The sequence below is a fragment of the Pochonia chlamydosporia genome, chromosome 6, assembly GCF_001653235.2.
Source record: "Pochonia chlamydosporia 170 chromosome 6, whole genome shotgun sequence".
In the NCBI taxonomy this organism is placed as follows: domain Eukaryota; kingdom Fungi; phylum Ascomycota; class Sordariomycetes; order Hypocreales; family Clavicipitaceae; genus Pochonia; species Pochonia chlamydosporia.
The window spans coordinates 1,716,000-1,743,656 of NC_035795.1; the positions used below are offsets into that span (position 1 = coordinate 1,716,000).

General features: G+C 51.2%; 10 protein-coding genes across 10 annotated transcripts; 6 read left to right on the top strand and 4 right to left on the bottom strand.

Annotated features, from left to right (window-relative positions):
- Positions 1–103: 103 nt before the first annotated feature.
- VFPPC_09043 (nuclear control of ATPase protein) lies at positions 104–2,201 on the bottom strand (the record flags this gene model as incomplete). The annotated part of the gene is made up of 2 exons (XM_018287645.1): positions 104–2,108; positions 2,185–2,201. 2 exons carry the CDS (start codon positions 2,199–2,201, stop codon positions 104–106), a joined length of 2,022 nt encoding a protein of 673 aa, XP_018140733.1.
- Positions 2,202–3,631: 1,430 nt separating this feature from the next.
- On the top strand, positions 3,632–4,713 carry VFPPC_09042 (C-4 methylsterol oxidase; the record flags this gene model as incomplete). The annotated part of the gene is made up of 3 exons (XM_018287644.1): positions 3,632–3,642; positions 3,728–3,833; positions 3,913–4,713. 3 exons carry the CDS (start codon positions 3,632–3,634, stop codon positions 4,711–4,713), a joined length of 918 nt encoding a protein of 305 aa, XP_018140732.1.
- A 1,669-nt stretch (positions 4,714–6,382) lies between these two features.
- On the top strand, positions 6,383–7,732 carry VFPPC_09041 (amidohydrolase; the record flags this gene model as incomplete). The annotated part of the gene is made up of 1 exon (XM_018287643.1): positions 6,383–7,732. One exon carries the CDS (start codon positions 6,383–6,385, stop codon positions 7,730–7,732), a length of 1,350 nt encoding a protein of 449 aa, XP_018140731.1.
- A 2,116-nt stretch (positions 7,733–9,848) lies between these two features.
- VFPPC_14526 (transmembrane protein) lies at positions 9,849–11,329 on the top strand (the record flags this gene model as incomplete). The annotated part of the gene is made up of 3 exons (XM_018292294.1): positions 9,849–9,879; positions 10,341–10,762; positions 10,871–11,329. 3 exons carry the CDS (start codon positions 9,849–9,851, stop codon positions 11,327–11,329), a joined length of 912 nt encoding a protein of 303 aa, XP_018140729.1.
- A 607-nt stretch (positions 11,330–11,936) lies between these two features.
- Positions 11,937–14,388, bottom strand: VFPPC_09040 (chromatin remodeling complex subunit; the record flags this gene model as incomplete). The annotated part of the gene is made up of 4 exons (XM_018287642.1): positions 11,937–11,966; positions 12,041–13,761; positions 13,822–14,145; positions 14,211–14,388. 4 exons carry the CDS (start codon positions 14,386–14,388, stop codon positions 11,937–11,939), a joined length of 2,253 nt encoding a protein of 750 aa, XP_018140728.1.
- Positions 14,389–15,676: 1,288 nt separating this feature from the next.
- Positions 15,677–16,255, top strand: VFPPC_09039 (YL1 nuclear; the record flags this gene model as incomplete). Its single annotated transcript, XM_018287641.1, has 1 exon — positions 15,677–16,255. The coding sequence occupies one exon, from the start codon at positions 15,677–15,679 to the stop codon at positions 16,253–16,255; it is 579 nt and encodes a 192-aa protein (XP_018140727.1).
- Positions 16,256–17,271: 1,016 nt separating this feature from the next.
- VFPPC_14525 (Got1 family protein) lies at positions 17,272–17,954 on the top strand (the record flags this gene model as incomplete). Its single annotated transcript, XM_018292293.1, has 5 exons — positions 17,272–17,299; positions 17,408–17,434; positions 17,494–17,542; positions 17,590–17,605; positions 17,658–17,954. The coding sequence occupies 5 exons, from the start codon at positions 17,272–17,274 to the stop codon at positions 17,952–17,954; spliced, it is 417 nt and encodes a 138-aa protein (XP_018140726.1).
- A 630-nt stretch (positions 17,955–18,584) lies between these two features.
- On the bottom strand, positions 18,585–19,359 carry VFPPC_14524 (profilin; the record flags this gene model as incomplete). The annotated part of the gene is made up of 5 exons (XM_018292292.1): positions 18,585–18,719; positions 18,830–18,976; positions 19,074–19,158; positions 19,255–19,270; positions 19,347–19,359. 5 exons carry the CDS (start codon positions 19,357–19,359, stop codon positions 18,585–18,587), a joined length of 396 nt encoding a protein of 131 aa, XP_018140725.1.
- A 4,553-nt stretch (positions 19,360–23,912) lies between these two features.
- Positions 23,913–25,646, top strand: VFPPC_09037 (hypothetical protein; the record flags this gene model as incomplete). The annotated part of the gene is made up of 1 exon (XM_018287639.1): positions 23,913–25,646. One exon carries the CDS (start codon positions 23,913–23,915, stop codon positions 25,644–25,646), a length of 1,734 nt encoding a protein of 577 aa, XP_018140722.1.
- An 806-nt stretch (positions 25,647–26,452) lies between these two features.
- Positions 26,453–27,532, bottom strand: VFPPC_14523 (synaptobrevin domain-containing protein; the record flags this gene model as incomplete). Its single annotated transcript, XM_018292291.1, has 4 exons — positions 26,453–26,994; positions 27,056–27,177; positions 27,251–27,387; positions 27,470–27,532. The coding sequence occupies 4 exons, from the start codon at positions 27,530–27,532 to the stop codon at positions 26,453–26,455; spliced, it is 864 nt and encodes a 287-aa protein (XP_018140721.1).
- Between the last annotated feature and the right edge of the window lie 125 nt (positions 27,533–27,657).

Genomic DNA, 27,657 nt, shown 5'->3' on the forward strand with positions numbered 1-27,657 from the left:
CTAGTCTGCCCCAGAAATTTCACCTAAGCGCTATGCCATGCATGTATGATTTGTGTAAATCCATGAGAAATAATACAGCCCATGTCCATGTCCCATGTCCTCCTCATTTGAGCCATCTGGCATAAGCCCATCGAATGCGCTCCAGGGCTTTGGTCTGCACCTGGATGCCCTTGATGTTTGCCAGGTCGTCAAGATCTTCCAAAAACTCCTTTTCAACATCCCGAGGCATCAAGTTGCTGGCAAAGCTGCGCAGCACATGTACTTCGCATAGCAGCAACCCGTGATCCTTGTATGACAACACATTGTTTTCTGTCGGTCTCGCTTCCGACAAGATTCTGTCAATGTTGCGGAGAATTCGCACAGCTCGGCCGGACTTCTTGTCTCGACGCAAGCCGCTTCGTCCACCTAAAATACCGCGTAGATACTGTAAAACACCAATTGATACAAGAACTCCTGGAGTCAAGCCAACAAACCCAAACACGAGCTCCTGACTTTTCAGAAGGGAGTCGATACCGGTCATGGCAACCTCTAGGTCTACCTTTGTCTTTTGCACTTGAATCAACAAGGAACGGACGAGGTCACCGCGGACTGCGCCCACAAATGGACTGCGAAGGTCTTGCTCATACGCCCGCAATACTGGTGTCACATCCCCTTCGGCAACTCTGTTTCTAATCTCGGCAAGTTGTGTTTCTGTAATGGAGGAGTTGCCCTCAAATGCAAAGTGCGGCTTGTCCTTGGCAAAATCGACAACCATTCGTTCCAGGCTCTCACGATCAGCCTTGAGACTATCACGGCTCATGATGGCAATGTCACTCGTCGAGTCATGTCGAATAGTCTTGATAACCTTTGTTGTTGGCTGGACAACCCAGTTGAACCAAAAGTCTCTGATAGTACCGCCAAGGTTCGTAATCCAGTTGATGATTTCGTCTTGGCGATTGACCAAGATGCGCAAGACAGTAGTAGATGAGAGCACGCCCACCACCGTCGGAAGCCAGTATCTGACGAGTGGCGTCGGCCTACCATTATCCCTTGCCAGGTTTCGCATGTTGTTGAAATGCTCCGGGAGTGTCTTGTCTATGATGCGTAAGAGCCGGCGAGACAGCACTGCTGGACGATCAGGCGTGACACTTTCTTCCAAGTGCACGGATAATTCGGGGTCCTCTTCAACGCCAGCAAAGACTTTATCCTCAAAGTCGTGAATGTTGACATCCAGGGTGCAGACCTCCTTCAGAACCATGTCCATCAGTGCAACGCTACGTTCAACCACGCCCTTGAGATCATGGTTGTCTTGTAGCTCAGCCTTGTCATCATCGTGACCAAATTGAAGTCCTTCATCCATCAAGACTCCCAGCCCGCTAGCTGTGATTTCTCGCAACTTTCGAAGCTGTGCCTGCTTGCGACGAGCCTCTGACCGGCAAAATGCCACAGGAGAAAGCACTTTTCGTTGGATGTTGGCAAACGACCGCTCTCGGATGCTGTCTCGAACAATGCCATAAAATTGTCGCCATTGCTGTGACACTCCGGCGGCAGTTGAGTCGACCAGCTCAGCAGGCGAATCTCTGACGGATAGAGACCGTAGGCGGACCTTGCTCGCGCTGTATACGTCCAGAGTCCATGCCCAAAATCGAACTGGCGACGTTTGGACGGTATAGAGGCTGCTGTAGGCGTACGAGTTCAATACATCAGACCAATACCAAAGATCGTCATTGAGGGGGATAATTTGGTCCAGCAAGGCGTTGAGAATGGCACCGTAAATGTGGACGGTAGCCTTGGTGACCAGCAACCATTCAATCTCATCCTCGTAGGCACTCTTAGTCCCTGGTCCTGGCCGCCCTGCTTGGTGTATCTGCTTGATAGCTTGCTTCTGCAATGACGGCAAACCACTCTGTGTGAGGAGAGCTCTGACACGCTGAAGCGGAAGCAGGGAGTCAGAGGCAGAGGTTGCACTTAGGGATTGAACAATCCGAAGCAGCTCATCCAACCTCGGGGAAGTGAAGACATCAGCCGTCACGAACGCGCGTTCCTCCACATCAGAGCGACCATCATCTGATGCCGCTTCTGAAATTACCGGTAACCGGTCCAGATAGGCATCCAGACGACGCACCTGGCTGGGAGGCAACAAAAGTCAGCCAAGACGGAACTGAGTGAACCGGCACAGGGGAACTACAAGTATTTTGTACTTACTCAGACACAAGTGACATGATGCAGCCAACCGACAATGATGATTAATGAGGCCTGCCGGGTGGAAAGGAATGCCCAGGTTGCAGCTTGGCTTACAACGAGACCGGGGCTTAGTGCCAATCCGACAGAGCCTCAATCGGGATGAATCGAACCGGCCAGGCGGGAAATCTGATGACTTTTGAAGAGATTGTGTGGGGAGCGAATCAGAAGAAGAGAAGAGGTCAGGTCAGGGAGATTGGTATAGCAATTAGAGTTGACGGTTCATCACACCATGTGTGCAGTGGTCGGGATGATGAGTAGCCGACTGAAGTGATATTACTGTTTGGTCTGGTCTGTTCTTGTCTGGTATGGTTTGTTTACTGCAAAGAGCTGGGGCGGAGAAACACACGCGGGAAGCGGCAGGCCAAGGTCGTACCAGGGCCTGAGACAGGATTGGCTGGCTTTGGTGATGTGGGGGCCCCAACCGGAGTAGATCGGCTCGTGTTCGGATTCAACGCCCTTGATCTGGCGGTGATGGGAGTTGCAGATGGTAAAGAGGCAAGGCACCACTGGGACAAAGGCAGCTTGTCACAGCAATGCCATCCTAAAACAAGTCGAAGCAGATCTGGCACATGACAGGAGTCAGACTCTGGGTGGAGTGAAGGCGTTGCAACGACAATCAACGCCTGATGATGAGGGCGGTGAGAAGGCTCGAATTCGTGCTTGTTTGAAAGTGAATGAGATCATAGAAGCTGGGACCAGACAGTTGCTGCATCACCTGCCAGTAAATTTGTATGGAGCAATTCAACTGCGTGGCTGCCAGAGCTGTTCCTCCTTTTCGGCCGCAACGGCGAAGGTGGCGCAGAGTCAAGACTGCGTATTCGTATTTGGTTCCCAATCTTATCGATACGCTGCATTGCGCCTCGGAAGCCGGGAAGGCCAGTGGTCGAGGTGGGATCATTCTCGAGCCACCCAACCAGTGCATGTGGCCAGCTGCAACAGTGTGGTCTGCGGTCGGTTGTTGGCAAGCCGATGGGATGGTCTGGTGGAACAAACGAGATCCAAGGGGACACACGTACCCGCCAAGTACCAGGCCGTGCCTCGACACGCCTGGTGCACGGCCAACCCACTGGCCAAGGTACCTATTCGTCACCCGCAAAGAACTTCCTGGACGGCGGTCTGATTGGAACCCATCCCCTGAGACTCTACGCTAATCACGCCAGAAATGGACGAGGCGAAAAAAAATATGGATAAGTGCTGCCTCTGAAATGAACTGTGATAAAAATCTCAATCATCCCCCACTGTCCACTGCCGCAGTCCCCTAATCAATCATCTCTCCAAGGCTTGTGTCAAATTCTTGTTCTGTTTCCCTTTCCAATACCTCATTGTGCGGTCTTTAATTTGTGCATTTTGCTCTTTTGGTGAAATTTCCTGCGTTTACTACGAGACTTAGTCTCCTACGTCTGTCACCATGGACATGCTGTGAGTACCACCTCCGACTTCCTCGTCACAAACCCCCTTTATCGTGAAAACACACGACGATGCTAATAAATGTCCGACCTCATAGCAACACCACCGTTGGCGCCCTGAACCAAACTCAGGATTATTTCAGTGTTTTCGAGGAGGTTTCCAAGTACAATGTCAACCTCAACTACTTCGAGCGTCTCTGGGCTGTATGTTTGCTCCCTTCCCGTGTCTCGACAACCCGTTCATCCCTCTCCCAACCGAACGCGATTGCTAACCAACACATAGGCTTGGTACATGTACATGCAGAACGACACCCTCGCGACCGGCATCATGAGCTTCGTGATGCACGAACTCGTCTACTTTGGCCGTTGCCTGCCCTTCATCATCATGGATAAGATCCCATATTTCCAACAGTACAAGATCCAGAGCCAGAAGATCCCTACCCTCAAGGAACAGTGGGATTGCGCCGCCATCGTTCTCATCAGCCATTTCACCGCCGAGCTTCCTCAGATTTGGTTCTTCCACCCCATCGCCACCTACTTCGGCATGGACTACGGCGTGCCCTTCCCGTCGCTGTTGAAGATGTTCATTCAGATTTCCATCCTCTTCGTCATGGAGGATACCTGGCACTACTGGTTCCACCGAGCTCTTCACTACGGACCTCTCTACAAGGCCATCCACAAGATGCACCACACCTACTCTGCTCCCTTTGGCCTGGCTGCCGAGTACGCCTCGCCTATTGAGACTATGCTCCTCGGTATGGGCGTCGTCGGGTCTCCCATTATTCTGCTCTCCGTCACCGGCGACCTTCACCTCGTCACTATGTACGTCTGGATCATCTTGCGTCTCTTCCAGGCCATCGACGCCCACAGTGGCTACGACTTCCCCTGGAGCTTGCGCCACATCCTCCCCTTCTGGGCCGGTGCCGACCACCACGACATGCACCACGAGAAGTTTATTGGAAACTACTCTTCTAGCTTCCGCTGGTGGGACTTCTTCTTGGACACCGAGGCCGGCCCCGAGGCTAACAAGAAGCGTCGTGAGCGAAAGCTTCAGGCCATCAAGAACGCCAAGAAGGAGAATTAAAGACTACACGCTTCTAGCGAGTATTTGCATAGTACTTGGTTCCTTAATAATCCCGAGCGATTGCGCATAAACATCCATCTCGCGGGTGGACGACAACAGTTAGAGATACAGCCGGGAGAGAAGACGTCGAGAGACATTATAGAGTAATGGTCATGCATATCATGCGGCCCACGCCATTATCAAGGGCAGTGATGGCGTTCGCCATGGCGTTTATTTTAAGGAGTTGCGGACTGAGTATGGCATTAGATGATTTACTGTACATATAATTATTGTGGCATGGCCGAGGGAGCCCTTGGATCGAACTAGTTAATAATATTACTCAACCGTTGGTTCACGAAAGGCAACATGAGAGCTCGCAAGGCGTAACTAGTGACATGAACGGGAAAATGGGACCCAGAATCGCTTGCATTATATGTTTGCTGTTTGTTTCGCAGGCTCTGTAGGCTCCAATCTACCAGTACATTGTTATACAGTCTTGCTCCATCCGACTCACTTTCCACCACATCTTACCCTACTTCTGCTTTGGAGTGCAACAATCACCCGAGGCAGAAGCAGCCGTATCAGCAAGTCCCCTGACCTCACAACTCGCCGGCTCGGGATCCAGTTCCCCAAAATCCTTGGCTAAACCATCACATATCCCAGCCAAGGCGACATCTTTATCCGACAACCCCCGCGGGTTATGTGTAGTCCACCGTATAAAGGTAGTGTTGTATACCTACTCATCAATCAGGATATAAATCCTACAAATCATTCAAGAACACTTACATTCGACCACTCAGGATGGTGGTTCTTAAGCTTACACTGCAGCGAAACAGCCGTCATGAAATCCTACCCACATCAGCCAAGTTACATATATCGCCACGGTAAAACGTACCCATGTTTTAGCAAATGTTTTAAATTTAAAGCTCCGTTCCAGGGCCCGCCCCTCGGAAGCTAGTGTCCATCGACCCCCAGATGAAGTCAGCAGAGGCGCGAGTGCTGAATTTGTGGATGTTTCGTCCGTGCCGGGCGAGAAGCTGGGCTGCATTGTGGAGTATCTCTTGAAGGTGTGGATGTATGTGCGCACGGGGATGGTTCGTGTGAGTGTTGATTTTGGTAAGAGGCGGGACATTGTGATGGGGTTTGGTGTAGATGGTGTGGGTGGTTGATGAGATGTGGTTGAATTTTGGGTTGAAGAGAGTGAGTGACTGGTGGAGCTGCTGGGTTCCCCACACTTTCTATGTTTGTCTCAATGGGGATAATTCGGTGACGATATTTTGATATTTTTATGCTCGTTGTTCATGTATTGTTGGATTGAATATCGATTAGGACCAGTTACATTATCCATTTAATCAATTGAAGTCATTTCCCCAACCACGCTCTCAAATTGGACGGATAATCCTGGACTGTCGTGCAACTTGCCGTGGGTAGCGGCAGCAGTACCCGCCTCCCACCAACCACCTGAAGTCTATACTCAAGTAAGTAGGTCGACAAGTCGGGAGCTTGCGTTGCCAAATCTACGTGGGGAAGACGAGACGTTTAAAAGCTGCCTCCTCAACTCAAAACTCATCTTTCACTCTGAAAAGAAGTCATATCATACCGCACACCACTCAATTGACCCATCTACACATCACCAGCCCTCAATTGCACCCCCAAACCGCCGTATAAGACCTCACTTCAAATCCTCACCATGCGTGTCCCCATCCGCCAACAAAACCTCCCCAAGTCACACATCGACGTAGCCTCACCAACCGACGAGTCGACAGTTACCCTCCTCTGGGCACAGCTTCTCATTCCCGGAAAAGGCGAGCCCATTCAAAATGGAGCGCTCGCCATACGCGGCGGCAAAATCGAATGGGTAGGCTCCTTCTTAAACCGCCCCTACAAGTACCGCGATATCAGGCCTACATACGTCCATGTTCTCATGCCAGGAATGTGGGATTGCCACGTCCACTTCCTGGCTCTCGATGTCGCGACCTCTGTATCTGGACTGATGGGTTTTCTTCCCGGGTTCAGCGCCTTGGCAGGTGCCGTAACGGTGGACGACTTGAAGGCCACGTTGAATGCTGGATATACATCTGTCCGCGAACTCGGCGGCTACGGAGGTGACGTGTGGCCCGCTGTAGAGAATGGACCGCTCGTAGGGCCAAATATCTACTCTGCTATTGGGATCATGTCCATCACCGGCGGACACGGCGACGAGCACAACACACCATTGACGACTGTCATCGACGCAATGACCTACGGCAGCGTACCGCTCGCTGTATGTGACGGCGTAGAAGAATGCACAAAGATGGTGCGAAGAATGGTCCGCCGTGGCGCCCGCGTCATAAAGGTCTGCTCCAGCGGCGGTGTCCTCAGTCTCAACGACGACCCTGAGGACAGGCAATTCTCCGACGAGGAACTCAAGGCTATTGTTGAAGAAGCTGGGCGCAGTAGACGCGCCGTTGCCGCCCACGCTATTGGCAAGGCAGGAATTCTAGCTGGTCTCCGGGCGGGCGTGAAGACCATCGAGCACGGCATGTACATTGACGAAGAGGTCGCGGACATCATGGTCAAGCAAGATGCCATCTTTGTGCCCACGCAGCATATCGTGCGTGTCCTGGCCGCCGATTACATGGACCAGCTTCCCGAGGCGAATAAGCGGAAGCTGCTGGGTCTGATCGACAAGTCCAAGGAGTCGTACAAGATTGCGATTAAGAAGGGCGTCAAGATTGCGCTGGGCACGGACATGGCGAGCAGTGACCGCAAGTCGAGGCTTTCGCATGGTCATAATGCGAATGAGCTGGCGTACGCGGTTGAGCTGGGCATGACGCCGCTGCAGGCTATTGAGAGTGCTACGGCGAATGGACCGCTCACGCTGGGTGGTCTTGCGCCGCTGAGTGGGCAGTTGAAGGAGGGTTATGATGCTGATATTATTGCTATCAAGAAGAACCCGTTGGAGGATATTGGCGTGCTTGCGAACCCGGATAATGTTACGCATGTTTGGAAGGGGGGCAAGTTGTTCAAGTCGATTTCGGAATGGATGCCTGCTGCGTAAGTGGTGTTGATGAGAGGGATGTGGAAGTGGTTGGTGATATTGAGTGCGTATTCAACAATGTGCATAATTCTTATTTATAATCCTGTATATATTATTTGCTCCCTATGAGATTTCTTTGATATGCTTCCAGGGCGTGCATATCTTGAATGGACAGGTCTCTGGAATAGTAAGTGGCTACGAAAATTGAAGGGAATGCAGAGAAGAGTAGGGATCGTTGGAATTTGTCCGAGATTGTTAATTTTGTTGATTTGACGAAAAGACTCAATGCTGGGGAATTCTTCAGTGTCATATCAAGTCGTGCTCTTGCACCATCAACAAAGGACACCTCCGTACATGAATTCATTTTTGGAGGCAAGTTGAGACGATACCTTCCGGTCACCATATTGACGAGTCATTCGGAGACGAAGAAGTGAGATCTACGGCGGAGGGGCTTGGGAGTCCCCGGCTCTGTCGACGACAATTCAAATCGGTATCCTAATGGGTGACGGCAATTAACACAACAACACTTTGACGAAGGTCGGGGCTGAAGACCCGTGAGGGGAAGACGGCCTTTTCTGCCTCTACCCTTGATCCCGGTGGCTCCGTTCGAGGAGCCCTCAACCAGCCCAGACGATTTACCTTATCGCTCTGATACGTCAGAGATGGGCTGCATAACGCCCGACAGTGGCATGGTTCGTTTGTTGCGATAGATATACTCGGGAATTATCCGAGGTACGGTAGTGAAACTTCGAGATGTTGCAGCAAGCCGGTCCCCTAACGGGAGTGTACTTCTCACTTGCAAAGCAAGACTGCATGTCTACTCTACCGCATTTCAGGGTTGTTGCTGTGGTTGGCTGAAGGACACAGGGAAGCCCAAGTTACGTCCTAGTAAATAGGGTAACTTGGCGAGAATGAGTGACTTTCATCTTGACTGTCCTGGCGTGATTCATGTACGTATTACTGAAATTGCGTGAATACACACCCGGGACATTGGACACAACCGCTATCGAGAATCATATCCGACTGCTTCTGGTTAAAATGTGGTTGATCGGGGTTGACGAGCAACACGATAGACGATGACCCGCTTTTCCAGTGCTAATGCTGCAGCCGTCGCCCATTGCTGTCCTGATGCGATGGTAATTTGCGACAATTCCCAAGTTGCTGACAAACCAACATGTTTGCTGAATGCTTGGCCAACGCCTTCTCGGCAAGAGACTGACGGACCCCAGAAAGAATGCCACGAGGCTTGCATGGTGCCATGGAGAGGAGATTGAGGCTGAGGGATGACAAGGAAGAGGCACCAGGTAATATTTGTTTGCTGCAAAATGATGAGTGGCTAGCAAACATTGAACTGATTCTCGACGCCAACTTGAAGTATAGCCTCGGACATAACTTGGGAACACCACGGAGGATGCAATAAAGTCGATGTCAAGCACCAAGTCCGCTGTACGTGGGGCATGGGTTCGATCCACAACGACGAGCTAGAAACTCCGAACAAATTAGTTTGCGTCTTCGCGGCCAGCCACACCAATTTTCGTCTTAGCTTCCACCACTTGATGAATGCACTTGCCTGCCCGCTGCCTCTGTGGTTCATTGTCAACTGATGTCGAGCCAAGGATGGAGGGGGTCCAAGGAGGGCTGCGGATGGCTGGGATGCAACGAGGAGCTTGCAGACTCTGAGACTCGGAGGCATGCACCAGACTCAAAGCAGTCACCTTTCGTTTGCGGCCGAATTACATAAGCCGATCCGGTTGTCCGCTCCTTCCCGGGCCAGCCATGATTGGGCGGAGGCATGGGTGGTAGGACAAAGCGAGCGAGCGACATGGACAGTTGCCGTGGGTGTCGGCCAGCTGCCAGCCAGCCGGGAGGTGCAGAATCCAGCACCAGACAGCCCCAAACTCAGCCAGTGCAGATGTTCCGACGTGGACGCGAGCGAGTCGGCGAGTCGGACATGGACTGGAGCCAAAACCAAAAGGGAAGGGCCAGTCCGCTACCTGGTCATCCCCCCCGGGGTCCTCTTTTTTTTCTTTCACGTCAGCAGCTTCGACTCTTGCGTACTCCCGTATCCGTCCTGGTAGTATGTAATCATCGTCTCGCGCATCTCGAATGCTGAGTCAGAATATCTCTATCCCAAGCAATGCAGCAACCATCGAGCTCGGGGAATCAAGGTAAGTCAGCAAGACTATCTTCTTCTCTTTTGTCCTGCACACGACTTTGCGGCTCTTTTTGGACCTGTGCGAAATCTTGCACGTCTGTCGAGTGCATGGTTTCATTTCCGCTCCGCAAAGCTGTCGGAATTGCATCACCTTCTTCTTCATTCTGTCTGTCGAGCGAGCTGCTGCGTTGCGCGACGCTTGTTAGCTGAGGCTGGCTTTGCCGTCTTAGTCAGTTCACAGAGTGGCAGCCTGAGAAGCGACACACACTTGAATTGTGATATTTGCCAGAGTTGTCACATTTTAGGACTCAATTGCTGCCATTGTTACTTCTTTTTTTGCCTCTTGCCTTTTCCTTGAACCGGCTCTTGCCAAGCTCTGAGGGCTAGACTCTTCTGCCGGTCACTACAACGCCGCCTCATCTTTCAATCTCAAGACGAGCACCACTAACACGGTATCGACTTCACTCTCAATAGAGCAGCACTTGCGCGCACAGCTGGAGCTCTTGCAGAATCACGACGCCGATACCTCGACGACAGCCTCTGGCTCACGCGACTCGAGGGGCGCAGTTTCTCATTCTCCGCCGGCGCGAACGGCGAATGGACACGAAGAGCTGGCCGCCGCCTCATACGAAGCCGCTCGCGCCTTGGGTAAGACTCAAGCCGAGTCGCATATTCACCCAGATCTCCGAGGCGTTTCAGGCCATCCCGCCAACATGATGTCCATGGGCCCTCCTTCTGGACACAGTCCCGGTGCCAGTCCGACTGGTCCTTTGAATGCTTCTATAGCCCCAGCACCATCCTCCTCAGCTCCCGAAGTTGGCGCTGGTAGTGATGGAAGGAAAGCCAAGCGCGAGCTTTCTCAGTCGAAGCGTGCCGCGCAAAATAGAGCTGCACAGGTATGTGTTGCCTTTGGCTTTCTAAGCTGAGTGTAGAAATCGGCACCTTGGACGCCTAGAAACATTCCTTTGAACCTCGGGGGCAAAGAAGCTGACAGTAAACTACAGCGTGCATTCCGGCAGCGTAAAGAAGGCTACATTAAGAAGCTCGAGCAGCAGGTTAGAGACTACGGCGAGATGGAGCAGAGTTTCAAGGGCATGCAATCCGAGAATTACGCACTCCGTGAATATGTTATCCATCTCCAATCAAGGCTACTAGATACCCAAGGAGAATATCCCCCGCCGCCACCCAATGTTAACTTATCTCAATCCTCCGCGCCTCAGCCTCCTCCAACCAGCGCACCAGAACAAGCACAAAATCCTGGAGTTGGGACGCCGCTTGAGGCTGTGGCCCAGGCCGTAGCAGGCCTTGCCGCTCAGGAGCAGTTGGCCGAATCCCAAGAACGATATCCTAGCCCAGAATATAAGGCCGATCCACGCGAAGACGAGGGTCGAACAGTTGAAGAGATTAACAGACAGCTGCACCAGCAAGCCGACGAAGGCGCCAGTGGATCAGCTGAGGTTTAGGAAGATGTTTTGGATCCAGGCTTGTTTGGCACTGGCTAGTAGGCTCTCCTGAGCCCTAGATTATTTTCTTTGTGGCGTTGTGGGATACCTGTTATGAATTGCGGATGTTTAATCCACGTCTATTTATACTACTAAAGGCGTTACTGGAGTTTACGACTTGTTGGAGAAAGCTGATGGCTTGATGATAGCGATGGCTGTGCAAGTTTACCTTCGTCGGTCCTTTGCGATGAATCGTGAGGGAAAGAGCGAGTTACAACGATATGAACAGCGGGTTGGCGTTGAGCATGCACGATGCATTTTGAGATGGGAATATGGAGGAATTGTTCTTTTTTGTTTGAACTCAGGCCAAGTGATGGGAGAAGATGCCCTGGACGTCTCCCCGGTAGCTGGATCTGAAATGGAATTGAAGAATCTTCATCATTGTCATACACTTTCCTTGGATAATGTGAGGCGGTGCTGGCTGCTTGCCGTAGTAGCTGAAATAGATGTGCATTATTTTCTCTATGGCAGTAACTGACAACAATTTCCCCGTACATAAAATACATGACAACTAAAAAATAACCGCGTCTTTGACTCCATTACCCATCGCCGATAAGTCCATCATTTTTCAAGCATACGAGTTGCCCATATCATGTTCCTAATATTAAGTTAATAAGCAATTCATCGTATACTCAAGTACGGACGTTGGTAGAAACACCCATGACAACATACCTTGATGTACTCTGGTCCCTTTTCCTGATACTCCTCCCTCGAAATAGTGGCCGCCTTCCAAGCCGGAGTGCCAGCCCAGCCTGCTGCGCCTTTCCACGCGTCCAGCAAGGCATCCTGCGCACGACGCACCTTCAACTCCGAATCAGCAGGCAGAAGCGCCCTCAATCCCTCGCGCACGCGCTCGTCAAAGTTCTGGAACAGCGTGTTCCCGCCCGTGAGGAAGATGTCCTTCAGGAGGGCGTCGCGGTCAGGCATGCCGCTCAGACGCTGGTTGAGCATGTCCCCTGCGATTTCGATGATGCCAGCCTGGTCGACGCCCGCGATGGATGGGCGGAACACGATTTCCGGCACGCGGATCCGCTCGACGTTGAGATGAATCTGGTTGAGTTGTGCTTGGGAGGCTGGGTCAAAGGGACGGGGACCACGGGCAAATGCGTGCAGGAGGGATTTCGACCAGTCTGATTGTGCTTCTTGGGTTTGTTCGTAGTCAAAGTCTGGATCGTACTGGAGGAGCTCTTGCTCGAGGTTCTTGAGGTTGGTGGCCAGGTCTTCTTCCTCTTGCTCATCTTCGCTGTTGTCGCCGACTGCGATTTGGCGGTAGACGCCCCAGTCATCGTCGTTGGCGCCAAAGTCGTCGTCGTCTCCGCCACGACGACGCTTCTTGGTCGGGTTGTCAGAGGCGAGGTTTGCGATGCTTTTCATGCGGATCTGAGAGGCGAGGGACTTGCGGTTTCCCAAGTCGGCTTTGAGGCGGTCGCGCTCCTTGATCTTTTGGAGGGTTTCCAGACGTGCTTGGCGCTTCTCCTCGAGCCAGTTGTCCAGGTCGTTCTCGCGACGTTCCATGTCGAGACGCTCTTCTTCGGCGATGCGCGCCTTTTCAGCTTCCTTTTCGGCCTTGGCGCGTGCGCGAGCCTCATGGTTGGATTTCATGAGTCGCTGTTGGCGCTTTTGCTTGATTTGAGCTTCGTCGAGCTGGTCGTCGGGAACTTCGAGGAGGTCAAAGTTGGGCGGTTCCTGGTCTTCTTCTGGGTCGCCGCCGACGTCCTTGGTGCGAGCCTTCTTGATGGACTTTTCTAGCTCCTTGACTATCTTGTCGAGCTGGTTCTCGTCCTTGATGTCGTGGCTGTCTAGTTGGCGCCGGATCTCCTTTTTGGTCTCGTCGACAAGCTTGCCTTGGAGCTTCTTGTAGTATTCGAGATCTTGCTCCTTCTTCATCAGCTTTTCGAGTCGCATTTTGGCAGCCTGCTCTTGTAATCGCCGGCCGCTCTCCTTTTTGCGCTCTGCTATTCTAGCAAGTTCCTCTTCGGTCTTTTGGATGATGACTTCTTCTGTGTAAGGGTACTGGATGACCACGTCCCTGTCCTCGAGACCCGTCCATTCTAGATAGCTTTTTATCTCGCTGTCATAGTCTTTGGAGACGTAGAAGTGATCTCTAATCATATGTTCGGCTTGGGAGACGTTCAGTTTTGCGTTGAAGGCTGGGTATTTTAGACGGATGAGTTTGAGCAGATATTCAGCACCATGGTAGCCTCCCCAATTTAGTCGTATTGCCTGGCCAAGCATCGGTTTGGCGTTGTATACGGGGATGATGTGTGTTGAGGTGAAGGACGATGAGACCACAAGGCCAGTGTTTCCTTTATTTTGTCGATACGAGAAGAGAGAGTCGATGCCATAGGCTAGAGATGGCGCGCCGTAACATTCGAATATGATTTCGGTCATGGCTAGGCACAATGATGTTAGTCTCTTGCCTCAAACGTCTATAAGGGCCGATCTTGACGAACATTTCCTCGAATATGGCAGGTTTGCAACTGCTTCTGTCATGACAATAGGCACATCCACAGATCCGTCGCTGGATTCGTTCAAGCCCAATTTCAGGAACAAGTAGTCCAACACATGCTCCATGACATCCCAGTTGCTCACTATGCCAGTGCCTGCCTCGAAAGCCCCCCTTATATGTCCTCGAGCCGTCGTGTCAGCGTAGCAGTCGGACCCAGCAAATGAGAACGTCTTGCCCAGCTTGCGGTCGCGATACTTTGACATTATCGGAGGCATGCTCAGCCGAGGCGCCGATTCGAATGACCATCCTGCGCGAACAGCCGAAGATCCTGCATCCTACGTGTTAATTGGACATTGTCTCGATGGGTTTCAAGTTTTGCATGGGCTATCCAACCATTGTCAATAACGATGGCAGCGCTGCCCTGCTGTTCAAGGGCTTTTCTGTAGCCATCGGCCTGAGGCTCGATATACTTCTCGAATCGTGTCTCTTTGACGGGATAGATGTTCGCGGGAGGATACGTCCTCTCCTCTGGCCTCGTCTGCTTCGGCTCGTCTACCGCGGAGGGAGCCATGGCGTCGTTCGTGTCGCAAAGCTTCGGTAGGTATCACCAGGTAGTTGCATCAACCATGATGAGAGTCAAAGTCTCCGGCCGTTGTGGCGAAAGGGACGCCTGCGGTGATGGAGTTGGCTTGCGCGACCGGCAATTGATGGAGAAACAAAGGGATACGGTTGTTGGCGACAACTCTGCGAGCTCAAGAGAAATCCAAAAGGGCCAATGCGAGGCTACAAGGCTGATGACGGGAGAGACTCTGCTCTTGGTGGGTCTTTCCACCTCACTATCACGCCCTGGCGCATTTCTGGTCTCAAGTTACTGGGGATCAATATGGCTTGAACATGAAGGTGCAATGCGTTTTTTTACGCGTTTGTGTAGGTTGGTATGCTTCACGTTAGTGGCAATTTGAAGTGGGCGAATAGTTATAAGAAAATTCTATTCAAGCTTTGAGAGAGCCTGTATTGCATAAAATCCTGGTATCGTCACATCATCAAATGTCACACGCCTGTATCGCAACCTTTCCTGCTTCGCATCCTCCGCCTGCACCTTTCCCCTTGCTGCCCATTTCAATTATGACGGCGGTTTGAGATTATCCGTGGCTGACACGCCAGTTAATATCAGATTTCGGCTGTAATAAAAAAACGGCAGCCTTACCTTCGAGGTGGAATAGCACATTAGACTGATAGTTCTTGAACATCTGGGCTACCAACTCCACATTCATGTTTTGAATGTTGATTTCCTGGTGATGTGTGAGTTGGGCTTCCTGGGTATTATTCTTGAATAATAAAATTGATACCTGAAGACTTTTATTCATTACAATGACAGCCTCGTTTAATTTTTCCTATCGTTTCGTTAGTCAGGTTGCGTGGTGAGCTCTGGTGAGGAGTAGCATGTACCACGTTGGTGACGATACGCGACAGCAGGAGGTTCTGCTGATGTTCGTGTGGACTTTCCTGTCCCAGTGTTAACTCAAACAAAAAGAAAGCTCAAGATTTACAATGAGACAAGTCTCACGGCCTCTTACCATTGTGTAAAGAATTCCGCGATGATAGGACACTCTGGCAGGTATCTGTTTACAACAAAGAATCCATAACCACCACTGGTAATGGCGGGTCAGTGACCTCAGTAGACGCGGTGAGACGCGGCAGAAACGCTTCAACAGGCCATCGCCCTTAAGCTTCACTACCACTCCGTCGCTTCTTTACCTGTCTTCAATCACGCCTTTTAGCCATCGTCAACACAAATCGCATCCCCTTCACTCTCAAACACTACCGCTATAGCTCGAGACTTCCGCTATTCCCCAAAAATGGCTACCGCCACGCCAACTGAAGCCCAGATCCAGCACCAGCAGCTTATCGAGCAGCTGGACATCCACTCCATCCACAAGACCTTCCGAAACCAACACTGGAAACCGAATCAGCGACGAAACAAGAACCTCAAAGCCATTGTAGGCGATGCCTCTAGAAGAGAAGCGTCGGCTCTGGCGACACCCCAGGATGGAAGTGGAAACGCAACACCTGCAAGGGATGACGGCCTGTCAACCAGCGGAACATCTACTCCTGCCACGACCAATGGCCGAGATCAGCCGCCAAATCTTGCTCAGGCATCACGAAGTCTGTCGAAGCTGGTACTCGAGAAGAGTCTGAAGCCACCCGGTGGAGTTGTCTCTGCGCCTGCGGCAACATATACCAATATTGAGTCAGCGCCGTCTTTGGCTCACTCCAAGCGTTACTGCGATGTTACGGGTTTACCAGCGCCATATCTCGACCCCAAGACACGGATGAGATACCACAACAGGGAGATTTTTGGCCTGATTCGGTCGCTGCCGCAGACTTCTGCCGAACAGTTCCTGGAGGCTCGTGGCGCACATACGGTTCTGAAGTGAGCGCTGCGTTGTCTACTGCCGATATACGCACCTTTCATTCCATACGCCTATAAATACCCAGTGGCAAGCCGCTTGGAAAAGTTTACGATTTACGTCGCATTGGCGTCCAAATAAGACGCCTGGCTTACAAGACAAACAAGGCTGTCATCACAACAAGGGAATGTCCGACCAACAAAGTCAAGCTTCAACTATGCATCCCCAGCCTCTCAGCCGAGGATGGCAAATGACGCTCCGGCTTAATCGTGATCGAGTTCTGTTCTCTGCCCAAGCTTTAAAAGCCGACAGAGTACCGAGAATGTATGGAGGAGAACAATCTCAGTTGCCGAAGCGTAGAAGCTTGGCCGTCGGGGCAATATGTACTGCTAGTAGAGAAGACAATAATATTCCACATATTTGGTGAAGTTTCTTGATATGTGTCATTCGTCAGCACTTTGCAAGTGGTCCTCCGTGTGTGAGTTCAAGGTTGCGAAGGTTGGTGCGTATCCGATTTCATACAGCACTCCAATCCTCCTGGTTCATGGTGTTGAACCAACGCGAAATATTCGTTGACCTGGCCAGTAAGAGCCACTTGACTCAAATGAATCCACGGAGCCAACCTCATCACGCCGCATCTGTGGTGCCGACTTGCAAATTGGTTATCAAATAACCAAAGTTGACAGATGAAGCTTGAGAGATCAAGCTCCCAACCACAGAATTTATCTCACAAGCAAAAAATGAAATGTGGGTCACCTTCATCCCCTGCATTCCCAACACGCTAAACCGGATTCGTCATCACATTCTCCCTATCAACGAGAAACCCGTGCCTGGCCCAAAAAGCTACAGACCCTGAAAGCCATGCTGTCCTCCATGGGAAACCACATGCAATCTTAGACAAGAGAACACCAGAAAAATAGAATCTCCCATTGTCACCGAAAACCACGTCGAATCGCCCGCCTCGAAACACCCTCCACCCGAAATTTAAAACCCGAACCAAGCTCTTCCCAAGAAATCACCGAAAGGGAAACAAACCGCCCACCATGTCGATGTGGATGTCCGACACCCAAAGTACGCGAAACCTGCAACCCCTTGGCCCATGCGACATATACATCGACGTCGCAAACTGCACAACCTGGCGATGGGCCATTGAAAGATGATTGCTGACGAGTCGTACAGAAATTGGGGTGGTTTTCTGCTCTGGCGGTACGTACACGCTCTACATCGACCGGCGCATTGTCCCGAAAATCCTAACATAATACCAGGAGGACTGTTCCTCATCGGAGGAGTAATGCTCTTCTTTGATCGCGCCATGTACGTAGCCCCTTCTCCATCAATATACAGCCACTAACACCACATAGGCTTGCCATGGGAAATGTACACCTCCCCCAACGCACCGAAAACATAACATCTCTAACCCCATTCGCAGATCCTCTTCCTAATCGGCCTCACCATCATCATCGGCCCCCAAAAGACACTCCTCTTCTTCGCGCGCAAACAAAAAGCCAAAGGAACGGCAGCCTTCTTCGCAGGCCTAACGCTGATTCTCATACGGTGGACATTCATCGGCTTCCTAGTCGAAACGTACGGAATAATTATCCTGTTTGGCGACTTTTTGGGCACGATTGCCGGGTTTGCGAGGGGGATACCTGTTGTTGGACCGTATATTGGCATGCTTGTCGATAGGATAGGGCTGGGACGCCGAAATGCAGAGTTGCCGGTTTGAAAGGGCGGGTTGGATGTGGTGGAAGATTTCGACACGACTCGATACAAGGTGACACTTGGGCGGGAATGGGTATACTTGGTACATGGGGATCTACCCAGGAATATGTGTTATGGGAGTAATGGATTTGAAGGACCAGTGGGCTTTGTTGACCTCGTATAGAATGGTCCTGCTGTGGCAGTGGGAAGGGAGATTCAGGGACGGATTGGCGTATTCGAATTCTGAGGCGTAAGGCCCGGGAAAAGTTGGAATACTGTATACTATTGCATGAAAGACGAGGGAACTGTCGGACAGCTTCGGAAGCATAGTCCGTGGAGATACTACAAAAGTCACTCCAGATTAGATCTGGTCACGCCTGTTGGTGTATTTGCAATGCTCTCGGTGTACGTCGTCATATCGCCCGGATGATGTGGCATGAGTCTTGCGCAGCATACACCATCTAGCTCCCCGGCTCTGAGTGATGGGATCAAAACACATCTCGTCATAGTTCGTAAGCAGCAAGTTGCAGTAAGAGGCGCTAGTTGGACTTTATAGACACCTACTCTTCACATGTTCATAACATTTTGCCTCCTCGACTCTCTTTTGTATAGCCCCATCTCGTCACACATACAGTACTTCTCTCCCCTCCAACATCTAATATCCCTGACCGATAAGGTAGTCCGCCAGTCCCTCAACAGTAGAGCTAGCATTTCCCGCAACCTGAGTCTCGCCGTGGTGGCCAACAACAATAGCCTGCTTGGTCTTGGCAATGGCAACACCCAATCGACCCTATACGCGCGGGCAGCAAGCAAAGAACGCAATACGTCAGCTACTGCACCATATTTGAAACGAAAACGTTGGGCTTGGCACTGGTGGCTAGGAATGGATGCTTGACGTACCTGTCTAGCATAGATAGTCCGGTCTTCGGCTCGGGCCACGACATATCGGTTACCGGCAATGTAGAGACCATCCGCGAAGGCCTTGTCCTTGGCAGCAGCGTCACCGCCGACAATTGAAGCAATGGCCTTCATCTCCTCTGGCTTAAGCTGTTTATTTCGGACCGGTACATGTCAGTCGTCCGTTCTGTATGCCACACCGCTCTTGACGGTGGAGAAGCAATGCCCCAGGATGGTTGAGGAATACCTGGAAGTCGGCAGAAGCGGCCCAAGAGCTGTCGCCGGCTGCGCTGATAATGGCACCCTTGTCAATGTGACCGGTAGCCACAAGGCTACGGGCAGATTTTACGTCAGTGTCTTTTGCGTATAAACATCGGTCATAGGTGCGAGGACTCGAGGCTCGAAGGCCGAAGGAAGGGCTAGTTTACCTGGTATCGACATAGGCTGCAGAGCTGGAGGTCAGTCAAAGATGCGGTTGTTGATCAGAGGGGTTTGGTTGGGGAGAGCGGTGGGACAGTACCTTGCCACGACATGTTGCGAGCTTGTGGGAGTTGGAGACGAGGAGAGCAAGAAACTGAAGGGTGTGATTAAAATAAAAAGTATTAGATGCCGCAGCTGAGCAGTAGGGTGCGCCGGCGGCAATACAAGAACAGAGGTATGAAGTTCCAAGGTCGAGGTTTGTTTGTGTGATGGAGACGAGACTCTGGATTTGGTCGAGCTCCGCGTTTTCTGCCCCTCCGTTGCCAAATTCTATGTCAAAGGTCTTTGGCTTTGGTCATGGAGCAGCACGTCAGTCAGCCAATTCTCAGCCAATGCCTGTGAAGGTTCCCCGCTACGACTTTTCCAAGGAGGGGTACTTTGTTGTCTTGAGTCTTGACTCTCAACTGTGCTTGACCTCCACCAGACGGTTATCATGAACCCCACCATGGAACCGTCCGGCTCGACTACGGAAACACGACTCACTCAGCATGTCTGCCATCTTTCGGGTCTGGTGGATGAGCGGTCAGTATCGCTTTGGAGGACCAGAAATTTTCGGATCGACAGGTATGATGAGAAGACACCGAGACGGTCTGCATCAGGCAACGTACCGTGTTTGACAACACCACTTTTTGTCGCCCTGGAACCTGCGAACTCGTCATCCACCAGGCTGAACCCGCTTGCGGCCCGCCGACTGGATGCTCCAGTCAAGCTCCAGCTCAGCTGCCTGTGCTCTGGTACATTCTGCGAGCCCCGTCTGACTTGGAGCCGCCAGTGCTCAGCCAGTGCCATCAAGTGTTGTCTGCTTCTGGTGGCGTCAAGTTGGGTCAACTGGCACAATGTTTGCTCTGGTTGAGTGCATGGGCTGACCAGCTCCAGAAGCAGGTCTCGCTGGAGCTTCTCTTAGCTTGGTTCCCCAGGAACAGTTCAAGTCAGCTTCGCCATGCCATCAAATGCGGACCGACAATCCGGTCTGAGGACGAGGTTGCTGCCAGGCACCGCATGGTGTTTTAGACACTCTACCGTTGACTTATCATCTCACGATCGTTCTGGTCATCACCCAACCCAGCCATGCAACCCATCAAACGTAAACAGTTTGCTTTTTTTCGTAACAGGGCTGGTCATATGCGTCTCTCTCTCTCTCCACCAGGCCATGTTCATGCCAGCAAAATTAACAACATCTGCGTCATGCAGACACAGAAGCAACACAAAATGCTGCAGCAAAGCTCATGGATACCGCCAACCACTACCTTCATGTATCAGCCTACGGATACCTTCTCGTAGAGAATGCCGCTAGCTTGAGGCCCGGGGTGGCAGGAATTTATCTTCGCACCACATCCCTCACAGGTTTGTTCGTCAACCTGAGAAAACTTCCATCTCGTTTCCAAGCTTTGCTTTGTGCCTGTTATCGACACTCTTGGCGATCAGTCCATTGTCTGGCTGCCTACCCAGCAGTTGGCTGGCTTGACATGTGCTGTCATATGTTTCAACCGCATCGCCAGCTCACACTCATGTAAATCTCTCAGGGATGGATCTTCCATGGCACCCTTGAACCATCAGTATGCCAGGTCATGCAGTCAAATGCGGTCCGGTGTTCTTCATCGATTGGCGATAAACGTGCTCTGAGTCGAACAAAACAACCATCTGAAACAGTTCAAATTACCGCGCAGGAGAACAGGTTTTCGCCCATTTTCTGCGGGCTACGTATGTACCACTGAAAGGACGACCGGACAACAAGTCACTGAGTGTCCCAATGACTCCGTGACCGAGAAATTCGTCATGGAAACTCCCAAGCTCCCACATTCCGAGAGGTTTTGAGCTCTGCCGCTCCATATTTCCGTCCTTACTCATTAGACGTATGCTGTGACCCAAGTCGCCTGTGTGTTTCAGAATCATAGCCTAGAACCCGCTCTCTGCTCTTGGCACGCTTCACAAAAGTGTTTATATCTGGCACCAGAGTTTGAAAAGAGGCACCACTGGCATGGCAAAAAACCGCTTTATACCTCTGTATGGAATATATGTACGGAGCACAGTGCTTTGAAATGGCAAGTTGTCTGTTGACGCTCAAAATAGTGCTGAATTGACTCGGCAACACCTCTCAACGTAGGTTATATTTAGCAACTATGCTGCGCGTCATCTTTGAGGAGGCTTGATGTAGAGCGCGAGCTACGCATCTACATCCGTGGATATGTGTAGAGCTGCGTCTTGAACTTTGTTTTTGTCGGCAACCTGCATCACACATGATGTTCAGAACGTCGTCTTGCTGCGATCACTCAACCCCAAAGAGCCTCGGCGAGCTAAGACGCCCTGGATAACTCCCACCAAGGTTAAATGCCACGAGAATGGTATTTGTCAGTGATTTGATGTCAGTGCATTGGGTAGCAGCGCAACAAGCGAATGGCACAGAATTCAGCCTTTGTCAGGCTCTTTGGTCACGATGTTCCTCCTTGCAGTTCATGCATGTGTTCTGCAAGACTGCAACTCGAGCTTCGGTGCCAAGGTCCACCCGAGTCGGTCGGTCTCTAGGATTCCCAGGCAATCGACGTCTGAACAAAGGACCGATCTGCGCAAAGATGAGACACTTACTACCCCGTCCCGTCCCACAGGAGAAACAAGTCCATCTCGACGGCTTTGGGTCAACCTTGTCGGCTATTGGCTCAAGGCTGCCTTTGACCACTCTCTCAGGGGAAAAGGAAAGCCTTGGGCTCTTGGTGCCCTTCCAAGGGGTCAATTCACGACAGGGATCTGCCAAACGCGTCAACTGCAACAACAGCTTGTGCTGCTTAACGGCGTTACTTCCAGGGGATTTAGCGCAAAGCTTCTGCATGCAATATGCGGTTCCTGTATCAGATCCCGAGGTGGTGCGCTACAGGACGTTGCACTCTGTCGATTTTAGTCTCCGCAATCTGGCATTTCGGCTCAGCCGTTGCGACATTGGGCTATAGCCTATAGTAGGCGGGCCTGGCAATAACACAGAACATGAGCATTGAGGCACAAGCCCTCAAGTAGGGACGGAAGATGGCCCAATCCATTGCTGCGATGACCAAATTGTCCAGGGACTGGAGAAATAAAGGGTCTAGTCTGGTTGAGTGGTGAACGGGGTTCATGCCTTCTTGGAGTTCATGCTTGTTGCTTTTCAGACAACTGCTCCTTCCAGATCAGGAATCTCAGGGTATGGCCAGGCTTCTCAGGAGGCCGCCTTATTCACTGCAACTGACCGCAACTAGCCTAAGCTCTTAGTTTTGTAAAAAGTCAACGTTTGTGTATTGAATATGCGCATTGTGTCCCAGAGCACAGTGGTACAGTGGTGCTCCTTGACCTAGGACGAATCTGACTTGACTTGTGGCGGAAGCATGGCGGAAGCACCTACATGGTCTGTAGACACTTTGGTAAGTCCAATGCCCTTTCGGACTGCCCTCGACAAGTAGCTCACAAAATGTTGCGCCAAGGGGTCCAGGGGCTCAACCCCAAGTTACCCTTCATTTAGGAAATTTATTTCGGCAGTCCTTCCAGAGCGTTTCCTCACACCAGCATCCGACCTTTTTTTAAACTTGATTTCGTCGCTCCCAGCCAATTTAAGCCGGGCGGACACTTGCACCCACCCACAACCCCCGTTACTTTCCCCTTGGCGGTGGATGAATTGCAGGGTTGATTGCACCAGTCCACGAGCTTGAGAACGCTTCGCACAGACTCTCAGTCAGCGGGTGCTGTGGCTGTCGGTGGTTGAAGGTTGTCTCTTTGGCAAGCGGATCCTTGTCCCATCAATCTCAAACACGCTGCTGAGGATGCTGCCATGGCTGCTATGGTGCCAGCCGTCTGCTTTCGCCTCTACGCGGCTTATGCTGCTCATCGCCTGACAGTAAAGGAAACATGAGATTTTGGCTTGGATTATGGCTTACATATGGCTTACCTAGCTTGCTTCGGGCCCCTTCAAGCTCAAGCTGGGGGAATGGATATCAAACGGGACCGGGTGGGCTTGTTCGATGCCATCTGGAACTGGTCCTGATATCCTGGACACAGGTCCTCTCCAATCTCATCCCACCGCTTGTCCATAGTTTTAATATCTCATGGTCCCTACCTGGCTTTGATGGTTTGCCTGCCTTGCTGTTTGCCTCTCTGCCCCACGGCCCAGCTATCGTCATAGCCATTTTCGAAACAGGTAATGTAATCGAAAGGCATAGTCCAACATACCGTCGAAGACGCAAGCCGTCTGTCCTGGCAATTTCATACAAGCTCTGTCCAGGCGGTGCTTCGTGCCAGTCCACACGGCCACAAGGACGCCTCAAAACACAGCGCCGATAGTCGCAGAGACAAAAGCACCGGCCTGTTCTGCTTACCTGGCCCTTGAGTTGCAGCTGCTTTCATCATCTAAGCAGGACTCTTGGGAAACACGAGAGGGCTGCGTGGTCATCATTTTGACTTGCTCTGTTTAACATTTAAGGGTTTATAAAAGGCCGTTTCATCCCATGGAAATTAAGCATTCCTGTCATAAAGTCGAGGCCTCGTTTTGATGCTGCCACTGGATATTCGTCAGAGCAGTAGTCGGTGTTTTCACCCTGAATTATATGCCTAGGTAGTATCCTGGAACTCTCGCCCTCTATACGCACACATGGATCGTCTTCAACGAGCAACGTCAACATCTCGGCGGCCGCCTATGGGCTATCGAGCAGGGTCCGATGGTAATGAGAGATCAGCAAATGCAGAGCAACCGTCTGAGACTCGTTTAGACAGTCAGGAAGCAGAAAGAGCATCGAGTGGCTTCCAGTCTTACCACCGACCAATACGTAGGGGAACCATTCAATCAAGCTCGTCGCCCGACAGCCAATTTACAGCAACAACTGGTCTTCGAGGTCCCCATGTGAATGAAGCAGATGGAACAGGAATCATAGCGATAGGAATGGCACTCGGTAGTCCCACCGAAGAACGGGGTTCCCAGGGAACGAGTTGGCAACCGCAAGTTGTGACCACTGTCACAGCCGCTGACCCTGACGAGCAACAGATCAAAGACGGACTGACTAGATCAAAGTCACGCAAGTGGGGGATATTTGGCAGATCCAAGTCGAAAAGAGTCAAGAACGGTGACCGAGCTATTGATTCTCAAGAACAAGTCACTTCCCCCGGCGCCACACCAACTCGTGGGACGCCTACTTCTGCTGTTACTCGTGGACCACGACATACCGACCTACGAGATGCAAATCTATCGCCAAAGACGAGGAAACTTGGCAGATCCTTTACGGAGCCGACGTCATCGGATTCAAAATGGTCTCCTCAAGTCAGCTCACCTGGATCTAGAATACAAACATCGTCAAACGCCACCAGGCCTCAAAGACAAGAGCCCATATCAGAAACTGGCCAATCTGCTGACCAAGAGCCTATGCTTGACGTCGAGATACCTAACATCACACTGGAGAGATACAGTGTAATGTTTGCAAGCCTGCTTGAGCGACGCAGCGCTTCATCTCTTCTCGCTCGTCGACAAGTTACCCAAGATAAACTTCGTGCACTTCGCGACGACGGCACCAGTGCAAACACACAGAGAGAAACTCAACAGTCAAGACGGAAACACAGCGCAGACAGAGACCTGCCGCCTATTCCCCCGTTGCGCCTGGAGTCTTTGCAAATAACTCGGGGTCATCAACAACCTTCCAGGCTCCGGTCCAACACATCTCCGGCAATCATGACCACGCCATCAAAGGAAACATTTCCAGGATCAAATCAGCACGAGGGAGAAACGTCAAAATCACCACATATAGTGAGGCTCGCATCCGTCAAAGGAGACAGCCCCGTCAAAAGTAGCGGAATGCCCTCCAACAGTACCGAGTGGCCACAACTTCGATCCAAATTCCATATACAATCACCCACGCACAAATCCTCCAGATCAAAATCAACCATCAACAGCAGCATAGATCTCTCAGAGAGGGAAGTACTAGAAGGCGGTCTATCCCCGCCACCATCCCAAAGTCGCGCACAACACACAACTGCCCCAGCACAACCTACATCCAAGCCATTGCAACAAACCACCCGCTCAACACCATACTCTACATCTACCGCAGACGCCCAGGGCAGTCTCAGCCTAAGCCTCAGCAGCCTCTCCGAGGAAGAACCAGACGAGGACCAAGCAAAGGCGGTGCAGGACGCCGTAGAAATATCGATAGCCCGTCAAATCAGCATTTCCCGCGACCAGCGTCGCATGCTGGGCCCGTTGCAAATGCATCCCATAGAGGGAAGACGGCTGGCTGAGACGAAGACGTCGACCCCGCGATTGGTCGACCCGAGGTCAGATCCTTCGTCGCCCTTTGCAGGACATAGGAATAGCGAGCGCGTGGTCCTGGAGAGGGTATGACGGGTATGATCTGCCGTTTCAAAAAAATCATGGATTTGACCGTGGGGGCTGGGTTTGAGAACCTGTGAACACACCCCCCTTGTAATTCGCCGTGTCATTCGGACGGAAAATGAAACAAGAGGCTTTGGAGAGTCAGTGGGAGAGGGAAGAGATGGCGACCAAAATGAAATCGAAAAGGGATGGAAGCGATCAACAGTCAGGGCATTGTTGGGACGAAAATCTGCAATGCGAATCTGTGCGGACTCGAGACTAGTCTGTGCAACCTTCGCTGAGAATAAGACTATACTTTCGCATTTATAACACTCCATGTTCCGATTAATGGAATATTTCCTTTGTTTGGGAAACTTTGATTCTGGAATTTAGCATTTTCGTTGAGATTCTATCTGTAGGCTGGACACTACATGAATGGACCAACTAGGATTATTTGGACATTGATGATAGCGATATACTTTCTTAGACAGTATGAAATGAATGACGAAATTATAGAAGAGAGCAGAGTCATCAATCTCAATATCGATGTGGTATTATTAGTTTGTGTGCTGTGGTGGTTTATGGACGATGTATTTCTGAACTACAGACTTGCTCCGGCTTGACTATCACCAGTCTTAGTCTGGGCAGCAGCTGGTATACTACCCCTGGTCATTAAGTTGCAATTTCAGAGAGAAAAGTCGATAATTTGAGTGTGTACTTGTGAATCCGTGAATCTACCGACCAGAACGAATGGTGTGCCGGCAAAACTGCCAATCGAGCAGAGGAAAAGGTTTCTAAGGCGAGCTGGTCTCTTTGCGCCTGCCGTTCGCTCGCCCTCACATGCACTTACAGAAGCTGTTTTGCTGTTTTGCACCCTCTAAAATTGTTCGGTTAGGGAACTGAAAATCTTCAATGAGTTGTACGATGGGTGATAACCTACTATAAAATTGCTGAGACTCAGCTTGCAACGCGTCACTCTTTCCCACCAGCATATCCAGCTTTTCCCCTCTATTTAAGACCTCCTCAACCGTCCTTTCAAGCACTACGCGTGTTTCTTTCAATTCGTTCTGGATTTTCTCGAGTGCGCTGAAATTTTTGGGGTCATGGGCCTCGTCCATCTGCTTTAGAATGTTCCCACGAAAGCTTTTGAGCTTCGCTTCAAGTGTCCCTTGGACGCCAGAGAGGGAAGGCTTTTCTTTTCCTAAGTCGACCTCGCTGGCAACCTTGAAGTCCTCGCTTGTCCAATCAGGAAACATTGCGAGGAACTCGGAAACAAGGCGACCGATGAGTCCTTGGGCTGTAGTTGAAGCGTACGCCTGGGAGGTGACGACAACGCCACAGATGCCGTTCTTAAGGGCGATGAAATGAGAGCGGGCATCTGGCTACGATTTAGACAATGCAACAATAGGAGAGATTGATAGTCATATGCCTTCTCATACCTATTGCAATATCTTTAATACCCAAACTAACCTTGTCTGGAAGTACAACAGCTCCCCGTTCACCAGGCACTGCATGTTGAGCTAGGTCTAGGGCTCCCTGGCTCAATCCGTAGAAGGCCGTCCTGCAGAATGACGAGTATTTGTTAGACACGTTGTTCCTGAACGACTCGTGAAGAATAGACAAGGGAGGCAAACCCTCTCGTGAAAAGATTGAAATGTTTAGGGCATAATGCGGCTACAAGTTGGCGGGATGGTTTCCTGTCCTTGCTTGGTGCCTTTTGGACTTCCTTATTGACCTCGTACTCGACGATGCTGGGGTCGTAACTGAAAATCTGGAAAGTCGGTATGAGCACGGGCAATTACAGACGTTCTGACAAAGGAATGGGACAGTAAGGCGACGGGTGGGCATCTTACACCAGCGTAGTACACCAACAGTGGCCCTGTCGTCTCTTGTGATTTCGTCTTGGTGGAACTCATGGCGAACGATGGTCGAGACAAAATGCGGAAATTATCTGAATTGACACTGGGAGTGTGCCTGGGCTATCGGTGAGGTTGCGCCGCCGCTGTTGAGGAGGTGAAATGCCCAAGGCTGACGAGAAAAG